Source organism: Symphalangus syndactylus, chromosome X (genome assembly GCF_028878055.3).
Source record: "Symphalangus syndactylus isolate Jambi chromosome X, NHGRI_mSymSyn1-v2.1_pri, whole genome shotgun sequence".
Lineage (NCBI taxonomy): Eukaryota > Metazoa > Chordata > Mammalia > Primates > Hylobatidae > Symphalangus > Symphalangus syndactylus.
In genome coordinates, this window is record NC_072447.2 from 54,129,980 (window position 1) to 54,150,406 (window position 20,427).

The following is a 20,427-nucleotide window of genomic DNA, read 5'->3' on the forward strand; positions in this document are numbered from 1 at the left end:
GTTTGAATTACTCTCCAGTGTCCTTTCATTTCAGCCTGAAGGACTCCCTTTAGCATTTCTCATAGGGTAGGTGTACTAGTGACAAACTCCCTCTGTTTTTGTTTATCTGGGCATGTCTTAATTTCTCTTTCATTACAAAAATCAATTATTTAAATTAGTTCTTTTTCCTCTGTTCCATTTGCTTAGTGGTCAGCTAAAAATTGTAGAGATTTCCTTAAATTTCTGTGTGTTTGCATGTTGGGGAACACCTTCAACACTCAGCCAGGCAGTTTAAAACTCCGCCTTAGCCTTCACTTCCTGCTTGTATGGAGCCTGAAGGGCAGCCAGAGGTGGGAACTTAGGGTCTTCTCAGGTCTTTTCTGAGTCTGCACATAGTCCTGGGCATGCATGTGGCCTTTTGGATTCCCAGGAATATGCCAGAACTTTTCAAAGCTCTTATTCCCAAATCACTTCATTATTTAGATTTTTCTCCCAAGATTTTTGGTTAGTCTATTGCCTGTCCCAACTATTATCCATTGCCTCAGATAGCAGTGACTAACACAATTACCTATAAATGTTTTCAGAGTAAGTTAAAATGCCACAAAGCTCATCATTCCTACAGAGGTTCAGCCTGTTTTTCTTAAGTAGTCTCCTGGTTGCTGCAAGCTTTGAGTTAATTTCCAGAGTTCTGAAAAAGTTGATTCTGACCATTTTTGCCTATTTTTTCATTGCATTTATGGAGGGATGAACTTTTGGCATTTCTTATTCCACCATTTTTGCTAGGCACTAGCCTTAAACAAGGTGGAGTGGGCCACTTCTGCAGGCCCAGAGGGTTTGGGGTATATGGTGAGTTAAGATTTTTTTGATAGCATTGATCCAGATGTCATGTTCCATATCTCAAGGTCCCACTCCTTCCCAATCAGGGCCTTGATCTTGGTACAGTGGACTCGCTGGAGTTGAAAATTTCACTTTCTCTGGAGCGCTGCTGCTCTTATAATTAACTCCTAGGCCTGACTCTCAGCTTTTTCTGTCCACTGGCTACAGTAGATAAGGGTCTCTTTTAATGCAGCTGGCATGGGATACTGGTGGAAAGAAATTCACTGGCCTGGTGCAATGTCTCAGGCATTTAAGAGGTACAGGGGAAATAGTAATTATAAAGACTATTGAATTTTTGAAATATATAATACTAAGAGAGTACATTTCAAATGTCTAATCATAAAAAATGATAGGTAATTGAGGTGATGAATATGTTAATTTGCTTGATTTAATCAGGCCACATTGTATTCATATATCAACACATCACATTGTACCCCATAAATGTAGATAATTATGATTTGTCAATCAAAAATAATATTGATAATAATTTTTTAAACAATGCATTGAACAAAAGATTATGGAATTGGAGGGATGTTTCTGGAGGCATCCAATGCATTAGAAAAAAATAATGAAAATTGAAGGTGATATCACTAATTAAATGTTAAGAATAAAAGCCATAGAGCCTCCTTAAAAATACTAATAAATGAAATAATATTGAAAACTACTAAATTGATCCAAATGATAGCATGACAAATAGCAAGCATTCATCAATGTGATTATCTTAAAATTAAGTATATTGTAATTATATTACATGTAAAGTAACTGGTTAGAGATGTATACAAGGAATACACAAAAAGAAAGAAAGGAAGCCGATGTGACTATATTTTCAGACAAAAATGAGCATTATGGACAAAAGCATTACTACAGATAAAGAAGATGTTATCATGATTAAAAAATGTTTGATTCACCAAGAAGATATACCAGTTCTAAATGTGTATGCTTCTAATAAGAAGGCCCCAAAATAAAGCAAAAATTTAATTACAAAAGGAAAGCCCAGTCCTTGATCACGGTAGAGATTTTACTTATTTATTTGTTGGTTTATTTATTTATTTAACAGACAAGGTCTCATTCTGTCGCTCAGGCTGGAGTGTAGTGGTGTGATAATAGCTCACTGTAACCTCGAATTCCTGGCCTCAAGCAGTCCTCCCCCCTTAGCCTCCCCAAACGCTGGGAAGATAGGCATGAACTGCCATACCCAGCCCATAGGGGAGATTTTGACAAACCTTGCTCAGTAACTGATAGTACAAACAGACAAAGGTATCAGTAAGGATATAGAACATTTGTACAACTCAACTAACAAACATGACCTAATAGGCATAGAAAGAATAATGTAGCCAACAAGTATAGAAAGTAACTTCTTTATCAATTCCAATAAGATAGTTACAAAAGATTAACTGTAGATTGGGCCATAAAGCAAGTTTCAACAAATTTCAAAAAATGGTGCATGGTCTCTACCTCAATGCCAATAAGCTAAAAATCTATACTAAAAAGATAATGTAAAAGTCTCTTTGTGTTTGGATTTAAAAATAACTAAAAATAATAATTTCAACTTTTATTTTAGATTCAGGGGGCACATGTGCAGGTTTGTTATGCGGGTATATTGCATAGTGCTGAGGTTTGGGGTACAGATTCCCTCACTCAGGTAGTAAGCATAGTACCAAATAGGTAGTTTTTCAACCCACACCCACATCCCCATCTTCCCCCAGTAGTCCACAGTGTCTATTGTTCCCATCTTATAAGTGAAAACATGCAGTATTTGATATTCTGTTCCTGTTATGATGATCTCCAGCTGCATCTGTGTTGCTGCAAAGGACATTGATTTTATTCTTTTTTGTGGCTGCATAGTATTCCATGGTGTATATGTACCATATTTTATTTATCCAATCCACCATTGATGGGCACCTAGGCCAATTCCATGTCTTTGCTATTGTGAATAGTGAAAATAAGACAATATTTTGAACTGAATGACAACGAAAATGCTATATACCAAAACTTGTGGGACACAGATGAAGCAGCATTCATTAAGAAATTTATACCCTTAAATGTATGTATTAGAAACAGGAGAAAGCCTGAGGCCGGGCGCGGTGGCTCATGCCTGTAATCCCAGCACTTTGGGAGGCCAAGGAGGGTAGATCACGAGGTCAGGAGATCGAGACCAGCCTGGCTAACACGGTGAAACCCTGTCTCTACTAAAAATACAAAAATTAGCCGGGCGTGGTGGCACACGCCTGTAGTCCCAGCTACTCGGAGGCTGAGGCAGGAGAAAGGCGTGAACCCAGGAGGCGGAGCTTGCAGTGAGCCGAGATCACACCACTGCACTATAGCCCGGGTGACAGAGCGAGACTCTGTCTCAAAAAAAATTAATGAGCTAAGCATCCATATCAAGAAGCTAGAAAAAGAACAGCAAATTTAAACCAAAGGAAGTAGAAGGAATGAAATACCAAAGAGTAGAAATCATGAAATAAAAAACAAAGATGTAATAGAGAAGTTCAACAAAACCAAAAGTTGGTTCTCTAAAAAGATTGATGAAATTGATAAATCCATGTCAACACTGATAGAGAAAAAATGAGAGAAGACACAAATTTATTAGTGTCAGGAATTTTAAAAAAGATATCATTATAGATCCTTCTGATGTGACAGATACTAAAATGATATTTTGATCAGTTTTATTGCAATAAATTTTAAAAATTAGATGAAACGAGCAAATTTTTAGAAAAATAAAACATATCAAAAAGATGCAGCCAGGCATGGTGGCTCACATTTATAATCCCAGCACTTTGGGAGGCTGAGGTGGTCAGATTGCTTGAGCCTAGGAGTTCAAGACCAACCTGGGAAACATAGCGAGGCCCCATTTCCACAAAAATTTTAAAAAAGATGCAGGAAGAAATAGAAAATCTGAATAGTTCTAGAAATACTGAATAAACTGAATCTTTTAAAACTCCTCCACATCTCTCCCACTGCGTCACCCATCACACCATAGAAACTCTAGTTCTAGATAATTTCCCCTAAGAATTCTACCAAACATTTAGAGGCAAAATAATACCAATATTATAAAACTCTTCTAGACAGTAAAAATGAGGGAACACTCCTGCACTCCTCTGGTAAAGCCCACATTACCTAGATAAGGAAACACAACAAGAGCATTATGAATAAGAAGAATTACGGGCCTGTCTTTCTCAAGAACATAGATACAAACTATACTAACAAATTATTAGCAGACCGAACCTAGCAATTGAACATGGGGAAAAATAAAAAGATAATTTACTGTGTAAGATTTTTTTCAGAAATGCAGTTATTTTGATAGTAGAAAATCAACCAATAGAATTTGCCACATTAACAGGAAAGGCAAGAAATATCATACAATCCTCCTTATAAATGCAGAAAAAATATGTGGTTTTTTGGCTTTTTTTTTGTTTGTTTGTTTTGAGACAGAGTCTTGCTCTGTCGCCCAGGCTGGAGTGCAGTGGCGCGTTCTCGGCTCACTGCAACCTCCGCCTCCCGGGTTCAAGCAATTCTTCTGCCTCTGCCTCCCGAGTAGCTGGGACTATAGGCGTGTGCCACCATGCCTGGCTAATTTTTGTATTTTTAGTAGAGACGGGGTTTCACCATATTGGCCAGGCTGGTCTCGAACTCCTGACCTCGTGATCCGCCTGCCTCGGCCTCCCAAAGTGCTGGGATTACAGGCGTGAGCTACCGCGCCCAGCCAGAAAAAATGTTTTATAAAAGTAACATTCATTTATAGATACGAACTCTTGGCAAACTTCTCTATTCTGATGGAAGTTATCTGCAAAAAACTTACAGCAAAAATTATACTTAGTGGTGAAATATAGAAATGGTGAAATATAGAAAGCTTTTCTTTGAGATTGGGAGAAAGAGAAAGATCCCTACAATGGTGCCAGCTATTCCAGCAAAACAAGAAAAAGAAAAAGAAATTAAAAGTAAAAGAAGTAGACAAGACAAAGTAAAATGAATTATTTGTAGATAATGTTACTGGGTACATAGAATAGAATAACAAACAGAAACTGAAATTCAGTGCTGTTTACCATGGCACCAAAAAGTATCAAGTACTCAGGAATGACTTTTTTTAAAAAGAGCACAAGCTGTCCTGCAGAAAACTATTAAACATTACTGAGAGAAATATTTAAAAATAAACAAAAAAAAAGAGAGAGAAATATACCATGTTCCAGAATTGGAAGGTTCAATACTATAGAGATATAAATACTTCCCAAATTGATCTTCAGATTCAATGCAATCATAATCAAAATCTGAAAAGATGTTTTTATTTGGCTGTTTGTGTTTGTGGAACTTGACAAATTAAAAGTTTACGGAAATTCCATACCGAAAGTTTGTGGAATTCAAAGGCCCAAGAACTATGACATGCTTGAGGATTGAGACTTGCTCTACTCTGTATTAAGACTTATAAACTGACAGTATATACAACTGAAAATACTTGAAATAAAAATAAACCAGCATGACATAATAGAGGATCCAGAAACAAATCTTTGCGTATATGGAAATTTGATTTACAACAAAGGTAACCTTGTAAGACAGTGGAAAAAGAATGATCTTTTCAAAAAATAGTACAGGGTTAAAGGGATACCTGTATTTGCAAAAATGAAATTTGGGCCAGGCATGGTGGCTCACGCCTGTAATCCCAGCACTTTGGGAGGCTGAGGCGGGTGGATCACTTGAGGTCAGGAGTTTGAGATCAGCCTGGCCAACATGGTGAAACTCTGTCTCTACTAAAAATACAAAATTTAGCCTGGTGTGGTGGTGCATGCCTGTAATCCCAGCTACTCGGGAGGCTAAGGCAAGAGAATCGCTTGAACCCGGGAGGCAGAGGTTGCAGTGAGCCAAGATCACACCACTTCACTCCAGCCTGGGTGATGGAATGAGACTCTATCTCAAAAAGAAAAAAGAAAAGAAAAAGAAACTTGATTCCTGCCTCACACAATAGACAATAGTCAATTCCAGGCAGATTAGATACCATATTGTAAGAGTCTAAACAATAAAGCTTTAGAAGATGACATATGAGGATGTCTTCATGACACTGAGGTAGGGGAAGATTTTTTAAAACAGTATACAAAAAGCACTAATCACAAAAGAAAAAAGTTGATAAATGTGATCACATTAAAACCAAGGTTTTTCTCTTCATTAAAAGATGCTATTACAAGAGTGAAAAGGCAAGCTACAGGGTGTAGGGGAGATATTTGCAAATCATATATCTGACAAGGAGCTTTTATCGAGGATATATAAAGAACTCCTGGCCAGGCGTGGTGGCTCACGCCTGTAATCCCAGTACTTTGGAAGGCCGAGGCAGGAGGATCACCTGAGGTCAGGAGTTGGAGACCAGCCTGGCCAACAGGGTGAAAGCCCGTCTCTGTTAAAAATACAAAAATTAGCAAGGCCTGTAATCCCAGCTACTCAGGAGGCTAAGGTGGGTGAATCGCTTGAACCCGGGAGGCAGAGGTTGCAGTGAGCCGAGATCGTGCCACTGCACTCCAGCCTGGGCAACAAGAGTGAAACTCTGTCTCAAACAAACAAACAAACAAACACTCCTACAAATCATTAAGCAAAAGACAAACACAGTAGAAAAGTGGGCAAGAGATTTGAACAAGCATTTAGGAAAAGAGTGCAAATAAATGTACAAAAAGGGGCTCAATCTTATTAGTGAGAAAGGAAATGGAAATGAAAACCACAAGGAGATACCATTATACTCCCACTAGAATGGCTAAATTTTAAGAGTGACAATACTAAGTCTTTGCAAGGATATGGAACAACAGGAACTTTCACACTGCTAGTGGGAGTGTGAAATAGAACATTTTCAAAAATAATTGAGCATTATCTACCAAAGTGGAGGATATACATAACGCTGAGAACCAAAAATTCCACCCCAAGATTTATACCAGTCAGAAATGCATGTACACGCATAAACTGCTCATAGCAGCAAATACTCATTAACAATAGAATGGGTAAGTACATTTTAATATACAAATGCGGCCGGGCGTGGTGGCTCATACCTATAATCCCAGCACTTTGGGAGGCTGAGGCTGGCGGATCCCCTGAGGTCAGGAGTTTGAGACCAGCCTGGCCAACATGGTGAAACCCTGTCTGCTGAAAATACAAAATTAGCCGGCAAGGTGGTGGGCACCTGTAATCCAACTACCTGGGAGGCTGAGGCACGAGAATCTCTTGAACCCGGGAGGCAGAGGTGGCAGGGAGCTGAGATTGCGCTACTGCACTCCAGCCTGGGCAATAGAGTGAGACTCCGTCTCAAAAGAAAAAAAAATGCAATGGAACACTAGTGTACCGCAATGCAATGCAAATTGAACCACCTGTAGCTTATATCCAACAACATTGTTGAATCTCGGAAACATAATGATGAGCAAATGAAACCAGACACAAAAGAACACTTTCTATGTTATCTCATTTATATACAATTCAAAAACAGGCAAAACTGAACTAGTATGTTTAGGGATGCCTACCTAGGCTGTAAAAGTATAAGAGAATGCTAAGAAATTATTACCAAGAAGTTAGGTTAGTGGGGAGAAAGAGTGGGAATGGGTGGGATACAGGGGGGGTGCTTTGGTGGTGCTGGCAATGTTATAGTTCTTTTTTTTTTTACTTTTTCAAAAATAAGTTTTAAAAAAAATTAGAGACGGGGTCTCACTGTGTTGGCCAGAGTAGTCTCAAAATTTTTCTGGATCTTGATTATAGAGTGGTCATTACACAAGTGTTTGCTTCATAGTAACTCACTAAACTGTGTAATTATGTTTTACAATTTTATTTATTTTCAACAGCTTTATTAAGGTATAATTCACCCATTTAAACTGTACAAGTCTGTGGCATTTGGTATATTAAATTATTAATTTTTTGAAATGGTAGTAAAACATATACACCACAGAAAATTTGCCATTTTAACCATTTTCAGCATACAATTCAATTGCATTAAGTACATTCACAATGTTGTGCAACCTTCACACTATCTGCTTCCAAAACTTCATAAACCCAAACAGAAACTCGGTACCCATTAAGCATTAACTCCCCATTCTCCCCGCTCCTTAGCCTTTGGTAACTTCTATTCGGCTTTGTCTCTTTGGTAACTTCTATTCGGCTGTCTCTATGAATTTGCCTATTCTAGATTTTTTTTTCTTTTTGGAGGCTTATTTAATACCCACAATGTCGCAACTGTGATCCCAAAGTGTGCAAAGTTAAAGCCTTAAACTGCAGCTGAGAGGGCAGAAATGGCACACCTGGGGACGGTGGTGAGTCAGGAACCACGGGCAGGTGGCCATGACCAGGGCAGTGTCCTCCCCAGGGCCAGGGACAGGGGAGTGGCCTGAGGAGCAGGACTCAATTGGAGCCCAGGGCCGGAGAAGCGGGCAGAGACCTCCCGATGGCCTGTCAGGAGCTCAGAAGTGCCACATGGCTGAGGGGGCAGCGGCCTGGGAAGGACCAGAGGCAGGGCCAGGAGACCGCCATTTCTTGGGGAGCTGGGGGGCAGGGAGGTGTCCTACAGGAGAAGCCAGGAGGGGCGGCCTGCCCCTGGGGTGGGGGCCGGGCTGAAGCAGGCTGCAGCAAGAAAAACCTGAGGCAGGCGCTGAGAGCCTGGCTGGCTGGGCTGGGCTTCCCAGGGCAGCCTGGCCCAGGGAACAGTCCTGACTCTGTGGGGGATGCCCAGCGAGAGGCAGCAGTCCCCTCAGGGCCTCCCCTCCTCTCTCCCTGGAAAAGAGCTGGGGAACCCATAGTGCAAATCTGTGGATCACTCAGTTATGGAGGGAGGCTGTGCCCGAAGGGAGAAACCGGGGCACGCCCCTTCAACCACCTCGGCCTCCACCACTGTCCTCAGTACAGCCGCTTCTCGTAAGAGTGCAGGCCATGGACGCCACCCTCAATCTGGGCCGACACGGTCCGCTTCTCAAACTTGAGCTCTCCTGAGTACATCATGGACCGAAGGACAGCCAGGCTTCGGGCCCCGATATCCTGGCAACTGTGCTGGATGCCCGCTATGAGGTAGGGCACGAACTTCTGAATGGACCCTTTGTCCTGGATGGAGCCCGAGATACCCTGCGCGAACTTCACCTTATCCCCCTCGCTGAAGTATTGTTTCTGGCTGCTGTTGCTCTTCTCCATGGCATCCAGCGAGCCCATGCCCCGATTCTTCTTGAGCGGCACCCCATCTGAGAAGAAGTATTCACCGGAGGCCTCCGTGGTGGCGGCCAGCAGGGAGCCCATCATCACTGTGGAGGCTCCAAGGGCCAGGGCCTTGACCACGTGCCCCACGGTCTGGATGCCGCCATCGGCTATGATGGGCACACCAAAACGCCGGGCATACTCGGCCACCTTGTACACAGCAGTGCCGTGGGTCCGACCACAGGCCATCACTTCCGGGGTGATGCAGATGGAGCCGCAGCCCATGCCCACGTGCAGCCCATCCACACCAGCGTCAATCAGGTTCTTGGCCTGGGCTGCTGTCACCACGTTCCCCCCAATCACCTGGAGGTGGGGGTACTTCTGTTTGATGTAATGCACCATGGCAATCTGATACACCGAGCTCCCTTGGGACGAGTCCAAGACTATGACATCGACGCCCGCCTGGGTGAGCAGGCCCAGGCGGAATTTGTCATCTTCACAGGTACCCACAACTGCCCCGCACAGCAGCTGCTTGTGGGAATCCTTGGAGGCCAGAGGGTACTCTCGGTGCTTCTTCAGGTCGGTGCGGGCGATGATGGCCACCAGCTCATCATGATCATTGACAACAGGTAGCTTCCCTTTCTTGCTATGCTGCAGGATCTCATTTGCCTCTTTGAACGTCACGCCTGCTGGAGCCACCACTAGCTCCATCCTTGGCGTCATCACCTCACTGAGGAGGATGGTGTGGTCCTTCTCAGCAAGGAAGTCGATGTCTCGGGAGGTGACGATGCCCACCAGCTTGCTGCCCATGGTGCCCGTCTCAGTGATGGGGATGCCAGAGAAGCCATGCCGCATCTTGGCCTCCAGCACATCACCCACAGTGTGCGAGGGGCTCAGCACCACAGGATCTGTGATGAAGCCCTGTTCAAACTTCTTGACCTTCTGCACCTTGTTGGCCTGGAACTCTGGGGTGCAGTTGTGGTGAATGAAACCAATACCTCCCATCAGAGCCATCGCGATGGCCATGTCGGCCTCTATCACAGTGTCGGTGGGAAAGGAGATCAGTGGTGTCTTCAGCGTGATCTTCCGGGTCAGGGCTGAGGTCAGGTCCACCTCACCAGCTAGGAAGTCTATGAATCCTGGGAGAATCAGGAAATCGTTGTAGGTGAGGCCGTCGTCGCTGGCGAAGAGCTGCTGTGCAGTAAGCCCATCCTCGGGCACGTAGCGGGTGCTGCCGCTGATGAGGTAGTCCGCCATGCTGCCAGCAACACCCTGCGACCTGACGTAAACACCCGCGCGGCCACCAGCCTCTAACGCAACCGCTGCCGCTGCTGACGCCACGCCGCGGTCACGCTGCCGCTGCTGACGCCACGCCGCGGTCACGCTGCCGCTGCTGACGCCACGCCGCGGTCACGCTGCCGCTGCTGACGCCACGCTGCGGGTCGGGCGGGCCAGGGGCTTATTCTAGATATTTCATATAAGTGGAATCATACAGCATTTGTCCTTTTGTGTCTGGCTTCTTTCACTTAGCATAGCATTTTTAAGATTCATCCATGTTGTAGCATGTATCAGAATTTCGTTCCTTCGTGTAACTGAATACTGTTCTGTGATAGGGATAGACAGTTGGCTCTCGTATTGTGGGTTTGGCATTCTCAGATTCAATCAACCTCGGACTGAAAATATTGAAGGACTATACGTAGTGGCCCATGTCTGTAGTCTCAGCTACTTGAGAGTGATGCGGGAGGATCCTTGGAGCTCAGGAGCTTGAGATCAGTCTGGACAACATAGATCTCCCATCTCTAAAAAAATAAAAAGAAAATATTACCCAAAAAAAGCCCAATAAAAATAATACAAATAAAAAGCAATATGCTGTAACAAGTGTTTACATAGCATTTACATTGTATTAGGTATGATATAAGTAATCTAGAGATGATTTAAAGTATATGTTATATGCAAGTACTACACCATTTTATTTAAAGGACTTGAGCATCCCAAGATTTTGGTATCTGCTGGGGTCCTGGAACCAGTCCACCCATGGATACTGAGGAATGACTGTATTATGTTTTGTCTATCCGTTCATCTGCTGATAGACACTTGGGTTGTTTCCACCTTTTGGCGATTGTGAATAGTGCTGCTGTGAATATTGGCATACAATGTTGGCATACTTTCTTTGAATCCTTGCTTTTCATTCCCTTGGGCATATACCCAGGAGTGGGATTGCTGGGTCCTATGAGTATATTAATGTTTTCAGCATTTTTCTACAAGCTTTACATTTCACAATGGAAAAAAAGAGAGGGAGGTGAGAAGAGGAAAAGGAGACAGCAGATATAGACAATTCTTTTGAATTTTTTTTTTTTTTTTTTTAAGAGACAGGGCCGGACCTGAATTCCCGGGCTCAAGCAAGCCACCTGCCTCAGCCTCCCAAGTAGCTGGGACTACAGACGCATGCCACCCGCCTGGCCTCTTTTGAATATTTTGTTTCTATGGGAAGCAGAGAAGTGGGCAGTGGCTGCAGGAGGAAGTGGGCTCAAGGGAAAGTTTTCTAAGATAGGAGAAATCGGAAACGTTCTTATGCTAATGAGAGTGATGTAGTGAAGAGGGAATATTTAACAGCGCAGGAAAGGAGAGAATTGAGGGAGCTGTCCTTGCGTGGATGAGAGGGGATGGTGTTGGCTTGAGCTAAGAGCAGGGGACAGTTCATCCCAAGTGGCAAGTGGGAAGGCAGATTGGTGGGTAGATGGGGTGGCAGAGGCTGCCAAAGTCCTTTTTCTTTTCTTTTTTTTTTTTTTTTTGAGACGGAGTCTCGTTCTGTTGCCCAGGCTGGAGTGCAGTGGTGCATCTCGGCTCACTGCAAGCTCCGCCTCCCGGGTTCACGCCATTCTCCTGCCTCAGCCTCCAGAGTAGCTGGGACTACAGGCGCCCGCCACAACGCCCACCTAATTTTTTGTATTTTTAGTAGAGACTGGGTTTCACCGTGTTAGCTAGGATGGTCTTGATCTCCTGACCTCGTGATCCGCCCACCTTGGCTTCCCAAAGTGCTGAGATTACAGGCGTGAGCCACCGCGCCCGGCAAAGTCCTTTTTCGATGACTTCAGTTTGCTGGACAAGCCAGGAACAAGGCCATTGGTTGCAAGGGAGGAGGAGCTCTAGTAGGTGGCAGCGCAAGGAGGAGGTGGGAAGTTGTCACCTAGGAGAGTGGAAGGGGGAATGGACTGGGGATATATAAGACGATGGCTGGATGGCATGTAGGGTGCAAATGAAGGTCCTGGTCAGATTCATTTACCCATGGATAGACCCGGCTCCCTCTTGGGTTAATTCCCGCTTCCCCAGAAGCCCTTAACTGCATCAACAAAGGTCAATGGCAAGTCCTCAGTACGTGGCCCTCTCCTAGCAGGAGTCAAGAGGGGGCTGCGAGCCTGGGACAAAAATCACACTCCTGCCCCAAGCCTTCTACCTGAGCCCTTTCATCAGGGATCAAGAGGGGCCATTAAGGGTTAAACATTTACTGGGCAACCACTAGAAGCCAGGTAATAGCACTAATACCTACTGTTTACTTACTATATGCACGGTGCTGAGTACTTTACATTTATTGTCTAGTTTAACCCTTTTAATAACTCCATGAGCAAAGTACTATTAATTGGTCCATTTTACAGATGAGAAAATGGAGGCCCAGAAGATTTAAACCCTTGTTTATAAATTCCAGAATCTAAACCCTTAAGACCTGGTGGATGACCTGAATATAAAATCCAGATCCAGTCCCAGATCTCAGGCATACAAACAAATTATTGAACTGCACTTTGCACATTTATTCTTTTGCTCTAGTCTCCCCAGTCCTCTTTCTACTTTTGATAAATGCAGACCCCACCCTCTCCCAGACCCCACCCTCTTCCTTTCACTTTAGCTAAGCTAAGGTAACCAAAAGGCCAAGTTTGCCCAGGACTGATGGGTTTCCTGGGACTAGAGACTTTCGATGCTAAAATTGAGACCGTACCAGACAAAAGACCATTTCGTCTCCCTAGCTGCAGCTTACGCATGAGTTGCTCCTCTCTCTCTCCCTCTTTCCCTTCTTCTTCAGTGTTTTTGTTTGTTTGTTTGTTTTTGAGACAGGTGACAGACTCGCTCTGTCGGCCATGCTGGAGTGCAGTGGCACCATCTCAGTTTACTACAACCTCCACCGCCTGGGTTCAAGCAATTCTCCTTGCCTCTGCCTCCCCAGTAACTGGGACTATAGGCACCTGCCACCAAGCTCTGGTAATTTTTGTATTTTTAGTAGAGATGGGGTTTTGCTATGTTGGCCAGGCTGGTCTCGAACTCCTGGCCTCAAGTGATCCACCCACCTCAGCTTCTCAAAGTGCTGGGATTACAGGCCTGAGCCACCGCGCCCAGCCTTTCAGTGTTTTTGCTTCTCATTTCAGGCATGGCATTTCTTTTACCTCCACTGCCACCTTGGGGGCCACAAATACTTCCTGGGTACCTTCTGGGAACCCAGCACCCTGGTTGGAACAGACTAGAAGTTGCAGCAAGAGTTTGGGAAGGGCATTTCTTTTTTTAAAAAAATTTTGGGGCTGGCACGGTGGCTCACACCTGTAATTTCAGCCTTTGGGAGGCAGAGGTGGGTGGATCACCTGAGGTCAGTAGTTCAAGACCAACCTGGCCAACATGGTGAAACCCCATCTCTACTAAAAATGCAAAAATCAGCCAGGCGTGGTGGTGGGTGCCTGTAATCCCAGCTACTTGTGAGGCTGAGGTGGGAGAATTGCTTGAACCTGGGAGGCAGAGGCTGTAGTGAGCCGAGATTGCGCCACTGCACTCCAGCCTAGGCGACAGAGCGAGACTCCGTCTCAAAAAAAAAAAAAAAAATTAACTCTTGTTTTAGATTCAAGGGGTACATGTGCAGGTTTGTTACATGAGTATATTGCAGGATGCTGAGGTTTGGGGCATGATTGATCCTATCACTCAGGGTAGTGAGCATAGTACTTAATGAGTAGTTTTTCAGTCCTTTTCTCTCTCCCTTCCTTCTGCCTCTATTAGGCCCTGATGTCTATCGTTCTCTTCTTTATGTCCATGTGTACCCAATGCTTAGCTTCCACTTATAAGCGAGAACATGTAGTATTTAGTTTTCTTTTTCTGCATTAATTCACTTAGGATAATGGCCTCCAGATGCATCCAGGTTGCTGCAAAGGACATGATTTCATTCTTTTTTATGGCTGCATAATATTCCATGGTGTATATGTACCACATTTTCTTTATCTAGTCCACCGTTGATGGGCACCTAGGTTGATTCCATGTCTTTACTATTATAGATAGTGCTGTGATGAATATACAAGTGTATGTGTCTTTTTGGTAGAATGATTTATTTTTCTTTGAATATGTACCCAGTAATAGGATTTCTGGGTTGAATGGTAATTCTATTTTTAGGTCTTTGAGAAATCTCCAAACTGCTGTCAAACTAATTTACATTCCCACCAACAGTGTATAAACATTCTCTTTTCTCCACAGCCTCACCAATATCTGTTATTTTTTGACTTTTTGACTTTTTAATAATAGCCATTCTGACTGGTGTGAGATGATACTAATTGTGGTTTTGATTTGCATTTCTCTGATGCTTAGTGATGTGGAGCATTTTTTCATATGTTTGTTGGCTACTTGTATGTCTTCTTTTGAGAAGTATCTCCTCATATTCTTTGCCCATTTTTTTAAAATGGAGTTTTGTTTTTTGCTTGTCGAATTGTTTAAGTTCCTTATAAATTCTGGATATTAGACCTGTCAGATGCATAGTTTGCAAATATTTTCTCCCATTTTTGTAGCTTGTCTGTTTACTCTGTTGGTAGTTTATTTTGCCGTGCAGAAGCTTTGTAGTTTAATTAGGTCTCACTTGTCAATTTTTGCTTTTGTTGCAATTGCTTTTGAGGACTTAGTTATAAATTCTTTTCCAAGGCCAATGTCCAAAAGGGTATTGCCTAGATTTTCTTCTAGGATTTTTATAGTTTAAGGTTTTACATTTAAGTCTTTAATCCATCTTGAGTTAAGTTTTGTATATGGTGATAGGTAGGGATTCAGTTTCAATCTTCTGCATATAGCTAGCCAGTAATCCCAGCACCATTTATTGTATAGGGAGTCCTTTCTCCATTGCTTATTTTTGTTGATTTTGTCAAAGATCAGTTGGTTTTAGGTGTGTGGTTTTATTTCTGGGTTATCTATTCTGTTTCATTGGCCTATGTATCTGTGTACCAGTACCATACTGTTTGGGTTACTGTAGCCTTGTAGTGTAGTTTGAAGTTGAGTAATGTTATGGAACAGGGCATTTCTTGAACAGGGCTTAGTACTTTGGGTGCTCATAGTTGACCTGAACATCACTCCCAAGTGGACACATTATTCACATAAACAGTGAGGATATTCTGGACTTGACTGACACCTGGGGAGAAAGAAAAGGACAATCCTTCAAGCAGGTTCCCCTTCAATTAATTCCTTCCTTCCTTCCTTCCTTCCTTCCTTCCTTCAATACTTATTGAGGACTGATGATGCTCTAGATTCTTCTAGGCAGCAGTGAGTAAGCCAGATAGAATCCTTGCCATCATGGGACTTACATTCCCTGGTCCTTCTGTTTCCTTGAGGAAACATCTTGAGATAGGTGACCAAGTCTTCCCTGTATTTCAATTCCCAGCACCTTGCATGGGATCTGTTACATAGATGTTCAATAAATGTTGACAGAATGGCTGTTTGAATGAAGACATGAATAGATAAATAAGTGATGTTAATGCCTTAAGTTCCATCCTGAGAGGTCCACTAACTTTGATAAAGGCTTCCTATGTTGAAGGCAGGTATCACTGAGAGGAATAGTGGCCAACTGTGCTTAGTGCAAAATTGACAGCTGATAGAAGAGTTTGGGTCTTCAAGGGGCTGCAATGGAATACCAAAGCAAAGGGGATGTATTAGGCCGTTCTCACATTGCTATAAAGAAATACCTGAGACTGGGTAATTTATAAAGAAAAGAGTTGTAATTTTCTCATGGTTTTGCAGGCTGTACAGGAAACATAGTGGCTTCTGCTTCTGGAGAGGCCTCAGGAAGCTTCCAATCATGGTGGAAGGCAAAGGGGGAGTGAGACGTCTCACAGAGCCAGAGCAGGAGAAAGTGGGTAGGGGAGATGCTCACACTTTTAAACAATCAGATCTCAGGGGGACTCCCTGACTGCCACGAGAACGAGAACGGCACCAAGGGGGATGGTGCTAAACCATTCATGAGAAATCCACCCCCATGATCCAACCATCTCCCACCAGGCCCCACCTCCAACATTGGGGGTTACAACTGAATTAGAGATTTGGGTGGGGATACAGATACAAATTATATCAGGGGACTTTAGGGGAGCCAGGCCTGCATGTGGTCCTGAATAATTAGGAGACAACAGAAGGCATTTAGCAGCTGGGGAGAGAAACCCTGGAGGAATGTCAGGCACAAACAAAGCCACCCACAGCCACCCTTGTTGTACTGCTTTCCTGGCCGTGGAGGAGACAGGGCTGGGAGGAAGGTGCTGGCAGGGGAAAGAGTGTAGGATGTCCCTCAGAACAAATCCTGATCCCTCCACTGAACAAACTGCACCCGGGAAAGAACAGGGGCTCTGGAGCTGACCTATTGGCTTCAAATCCAGCTCCGTCACCAACTGTGCTACCTTGAGCAAGTCACTTAGCTCCTCTGTGTCCCACTTTCCCCACTCCTTAAATGAGGTAATGATGCCGATCTCAGAGGGTTGTTCTAAGGATCATCTAGGCTAAGTGATGTTAAAGGAAAAAAATACCTAATCTAAAAAGACTGATCATAGAAGTAGAGAGTATAATGGTGGTTATCAGAGGGTGGGGTGCTTAGCAGGGATGGGGAGAGATTGGTCAGAGGATATATACTTAACAGTTAAGAGGAAGAAATGTCAAAAGATCTATCATACAGTAAAGTGACTATAGTTAATGACGATGTACAGATGCTTCTTGTGTGCTTTTGACTTGTGACATTTTCATTGGGACGTAACCCCAGTATAAGTTGAGTAGTAAGTTGAGGAGTGTAATGACTATGTATCACTTTCACTCCACTGTAAAGTCAGAAAGTTGTAAATCGAACCATTGTAAGTCAGGACCATCTGTACTGTTCTTGAAAAATGTAAAGAGAGTGAATATTACGGGCTGTTACCAGAAAGTGGTAACTGCAAAGTAATGCATTTGTTAATTGACTTGATTTAGCCATTCTACAACATATGTATTCTTCAAGACATCATGTTGTACATGACGAAAACATGTTATCTGCCAATTAAAAAAATATATAAAACAAACTCAATGACACCTTGTTAAAGCACGCTAAGCCAGACTTTATTCAGGATCATCGAGATAGGTATAAGGACCACTACTATGGGATTTTGCAGTAGAGGAAAGAGATTAGGCTCATCCCCAAGTACGGCATGGGCAAGTGAGAATTTACAGTCAAGGGGCAGGGTGAGGTCGGTGGCTGGAAAATTACTAAGAAAGAACATCGTGGTACCCATTCTGCCTAAACCAACCTGACAGGACTCTTGCTGAAGCCTGGCCAGGGTGATCAGACATCACTCTGGGATGGTGGAGGGTGAAGAACTGATCAGATATTGAGAGTAGGGGGTTCTTACTAATATGGGTTTTTACAAGGATGGGCACAGATGGACCTAGAAGAAGGCTGGGGAGCCTAACTAACATTTGGTCCAACAAAAAATCTTTGTCAGTGGTTCTCAGTGTGGTCTTCAGAGGATCAGCAGCACCACCTGCGAACTCATTAGAAATGCAAATTCTCAGGCCCCACCCTAGACCTGCTGAATCAGAGAGCCGGGGCTTTAACAAGCACTCTAGGGGATTCTGATGCTTGCTGAAGTTTGAGAAACATTGTGCTATGTCAGCATAGTAACAAACCCTTTGTAAGTGAGAAATTCTTTTTCTCTGCCCTGATGACAGAATTAGGGGACTAGGTCCCAGGACTGCTCTCCGGGTGCACAGCAGAGTCACCTAGAGAGCTTCGAAATCTCCGGAAGCCCAGGTCTCTTCCCAGACCAATTATTTTAGAATCCTGGGAGATGGGGAGGGATGCAGACATCAGTAGTTTTTCAAGGTTCCCAGGTGATTCCCCAGCTTCTTGCATTGGAGCTCCCTGGAGGGCTTGTTAAAGCAAAGAGTGCCAGGGCCCAGCCTGGAGCAGCTGATTCTGCAGGTCTGGGGTGGGGCCCGAGAATGTGCATTTCTAACAAGCTCCCAGATGATGCTGAGCCTGGTCCATGGACCACACTGTGAGAACCACTGTTGTAGGGGGATTTGATCAGAAAGGAGGTGTGTGGGAGTGAGGAGGTTGGGGAGAAACCACTGCTTCCTCCACCTACCCTTCTCTCTCCGCCTTGAATTAAGCATGGGATAACTGGGTGTGAACTTTGCTTACACGTTCATTGTTTTTATTACTCTCTGCCTGCACAGGAGGGATGAGATCATTTGACGTTTGTGGAGAAACTAAGTGGTGGCATGGACCTCCCTCAGAGAGAGCAGGGATTATCTTCCCCAGGAAAATAAATCAAGGGGAGCCACCTGGACTAGGATCCCTTGGGTGTTGTGTGGGACAACCTTGGAGATCCCTCACTACCACCCCGGCCCTGGCCCTGGCCACCTTGCCAGTGTTTTCCTAGAAGATGCTTTCTTTTATGATTTTATTTCACTTCCCCTGGATCTCAATCTCCCCTAGTGTGGAGGGGGAGAGGGAACCAGGAGATAAGGGATATTTTCTGTGAGGTTTTCTTTTATTTTTAAGGTTTTTTGTTTTGTTTTGTTTTTATACAGGTAGGGTCTGTGTTGCCCAGGCTGGTCTTGAACTCCTGGCCTCAAATGATCCTCCCACCTCAGCCTCCTAAAGTGCTAGGATTGCAGGCATGAGCCACCACATGCGGCCTTCTGTGAGGTTTTCAGTTGCTCTGAATTCATTCATTCATTCAACATTCATTCAACAAACATTCATGCCAGCTCTAGGGGCACAGAGAGTTTTGTCTGTTTTGTTTGCTGCTATATGCCTGGTGCCTGGCACACAGTAGGTGTTCAATAAATATTTGCTCAGTGACAGAGGACCAGTTATGGGCTACTCCTTCCATTGGGCAAGGAAGATTCAGCTCCTGCCATCAAGAGCCAGGGGAGAAAGACACTAAATCCTCAACTACAGCCCCTGTGACAGGCCTGATCACAGCCAGGGGTCTAGGACTGTTTGTCAGTGGCCCCATCCCAGGTTTGGGGCAGGGGAGTGGGGAGGGGTGCCAAGAAAGGGCTCCCAGTGGGAGTGTGTTTCAGCCAAGGCTTGGAAAATGAGCACGAGGCAGCGGGAAAGGACAAGAGAAAGATGCTCCAGGCTGAGCCTCAGACACTGCTGTGTGCAGTGCAATGGACTTGCTCATGTTCTGGATGAAATCAAGCACTACCTATGTAAATGAAGCTCCCAGTTGTCCTGCCCTCCTGATCGCATCCTCCTTCCCTACTTCAGAGGTAACCACTGGATGAAATCTGCTGTTCCTAATTTCTATACGTGTCTTCCCATTTTCATGACATAGCTGTACATCACTGTGTAAAACGTGGTGGTGTGCGTGTTTAGGCATCTTGAGCTCTCTGTTGATCTCGCTGGATTTCTTCTGCTGCTCTCTTAGCTTTGCAGTGTGTCTGCTTGTGAGACTCCTCTGTGGGCATATGGGTCTCTACCACATGTGTTTTTGCTGCTGTTTGGATTGCACTAGGGGATGGCACCACAATGAACGGACCTATTCTCTGCTAACCTTGTCCCATGGGCATCTCACTGGATCCTCAGAATAACCCCACGAGGGAAGTGCTGGTATTAACCCACTTTACAGATGAGGAATCCGAAGTGTAGTTCAAGCAAAGTTGGTAACTGGAGATGGGGCTGACTCCCACCTGGCCCTGGAAACGCCCCCTGCCATGTCCTTTCCATGTTACCTTGGTTCTCCACTCCCACTTTGGGGAATTTGGGCTCTCACTCCACATCCCCTTTCTCCCTCCTTGGTGTCTGTGGCCTCTCCCAGTCCCCTGCCCCAGAAGGCAATGCTTAAAAGGCAAGAGTGAGGCGCTTTCTCATCCTGGGCAGCACCCTTGGGGGAGGCAGGCCTTCAGGGAGCTGCCTGTAACCCCAGTTTACCCAAGGATGGAGCCCTGGAGCCCCGGACCTCAGTTGCCAGATCCCCTGTGCTGCTCTCAGTGGGGCCTTCCAAAAAGGCCCTTCTGCTCAAAGGGCCTGAGGGCCCCCAACTGGCAGGAGCAACCAGAAGCAGGAAGGTGGACCTGCCGGGGGGCCTGGCCCTGCCTCCTGCTATGTGACCTTGGGCAAGTCACTTCCTCTCTGGACTTCAACCCTCTCATCTGAAAATGGGGGCTCTACTTTCATGTCTAAGGTTCATG

At 44.5% G+C, this 20,427-nt stretch overlaps 1 protein-coding gene across 2 annotated transcripts; it reads right to left on the reverse strand.

The window, feature by feature from the left end:
* Positions 1 to 8,195: 8,195 nt before the first annotated feature.
* On the reverse strand, positions 8,196 to 10,267 carry LOC129475642 (inosine-5'-monophosphate dehydrogenase 1-like). 2 transcript variants are annotated; one of them, XM_055267851.2, is made up of 2 exons: positions 10,006 to 10,267; positions 8,196 to 9,930 (listed from the first exon to the last, which is right to left on the reverse strand). In XM_055267851.2, the coding sequence occupies exons 1-2, from the start codon at positions 10,243 to 10,245 to the stop codon at positions 8,701 to 8,703; spliced, it is 1,470 nt and encodes a 489-aa protein (XP_055123826.1). In that variant the 5' UTR covers positions 10,246 to 10,267; the 3' UTR covers positions 8,196 to 8,700. The 2 variants fall into 2 exon arrangements, with proteins under 2 accessions (XP_055123826.1, XP_055123825.1); XM_055267850.2 differs by having other exon boundaries at positions 8,196 to 10,267.
* Between the last annotated feature and the right edge of the window lie 10,160 nt (positions 10,268 to 20,427).

Bases quoted from the DNA above. Each gene is read 5' to 3' on its own strand.
- LOC129475642 (XM_055267850.2), bottom strand. From the start codon at position 10,245: ATGGCGGACTACCTCATCAGCGGCAGCACCCGCTACGTGCCCGAGGAT.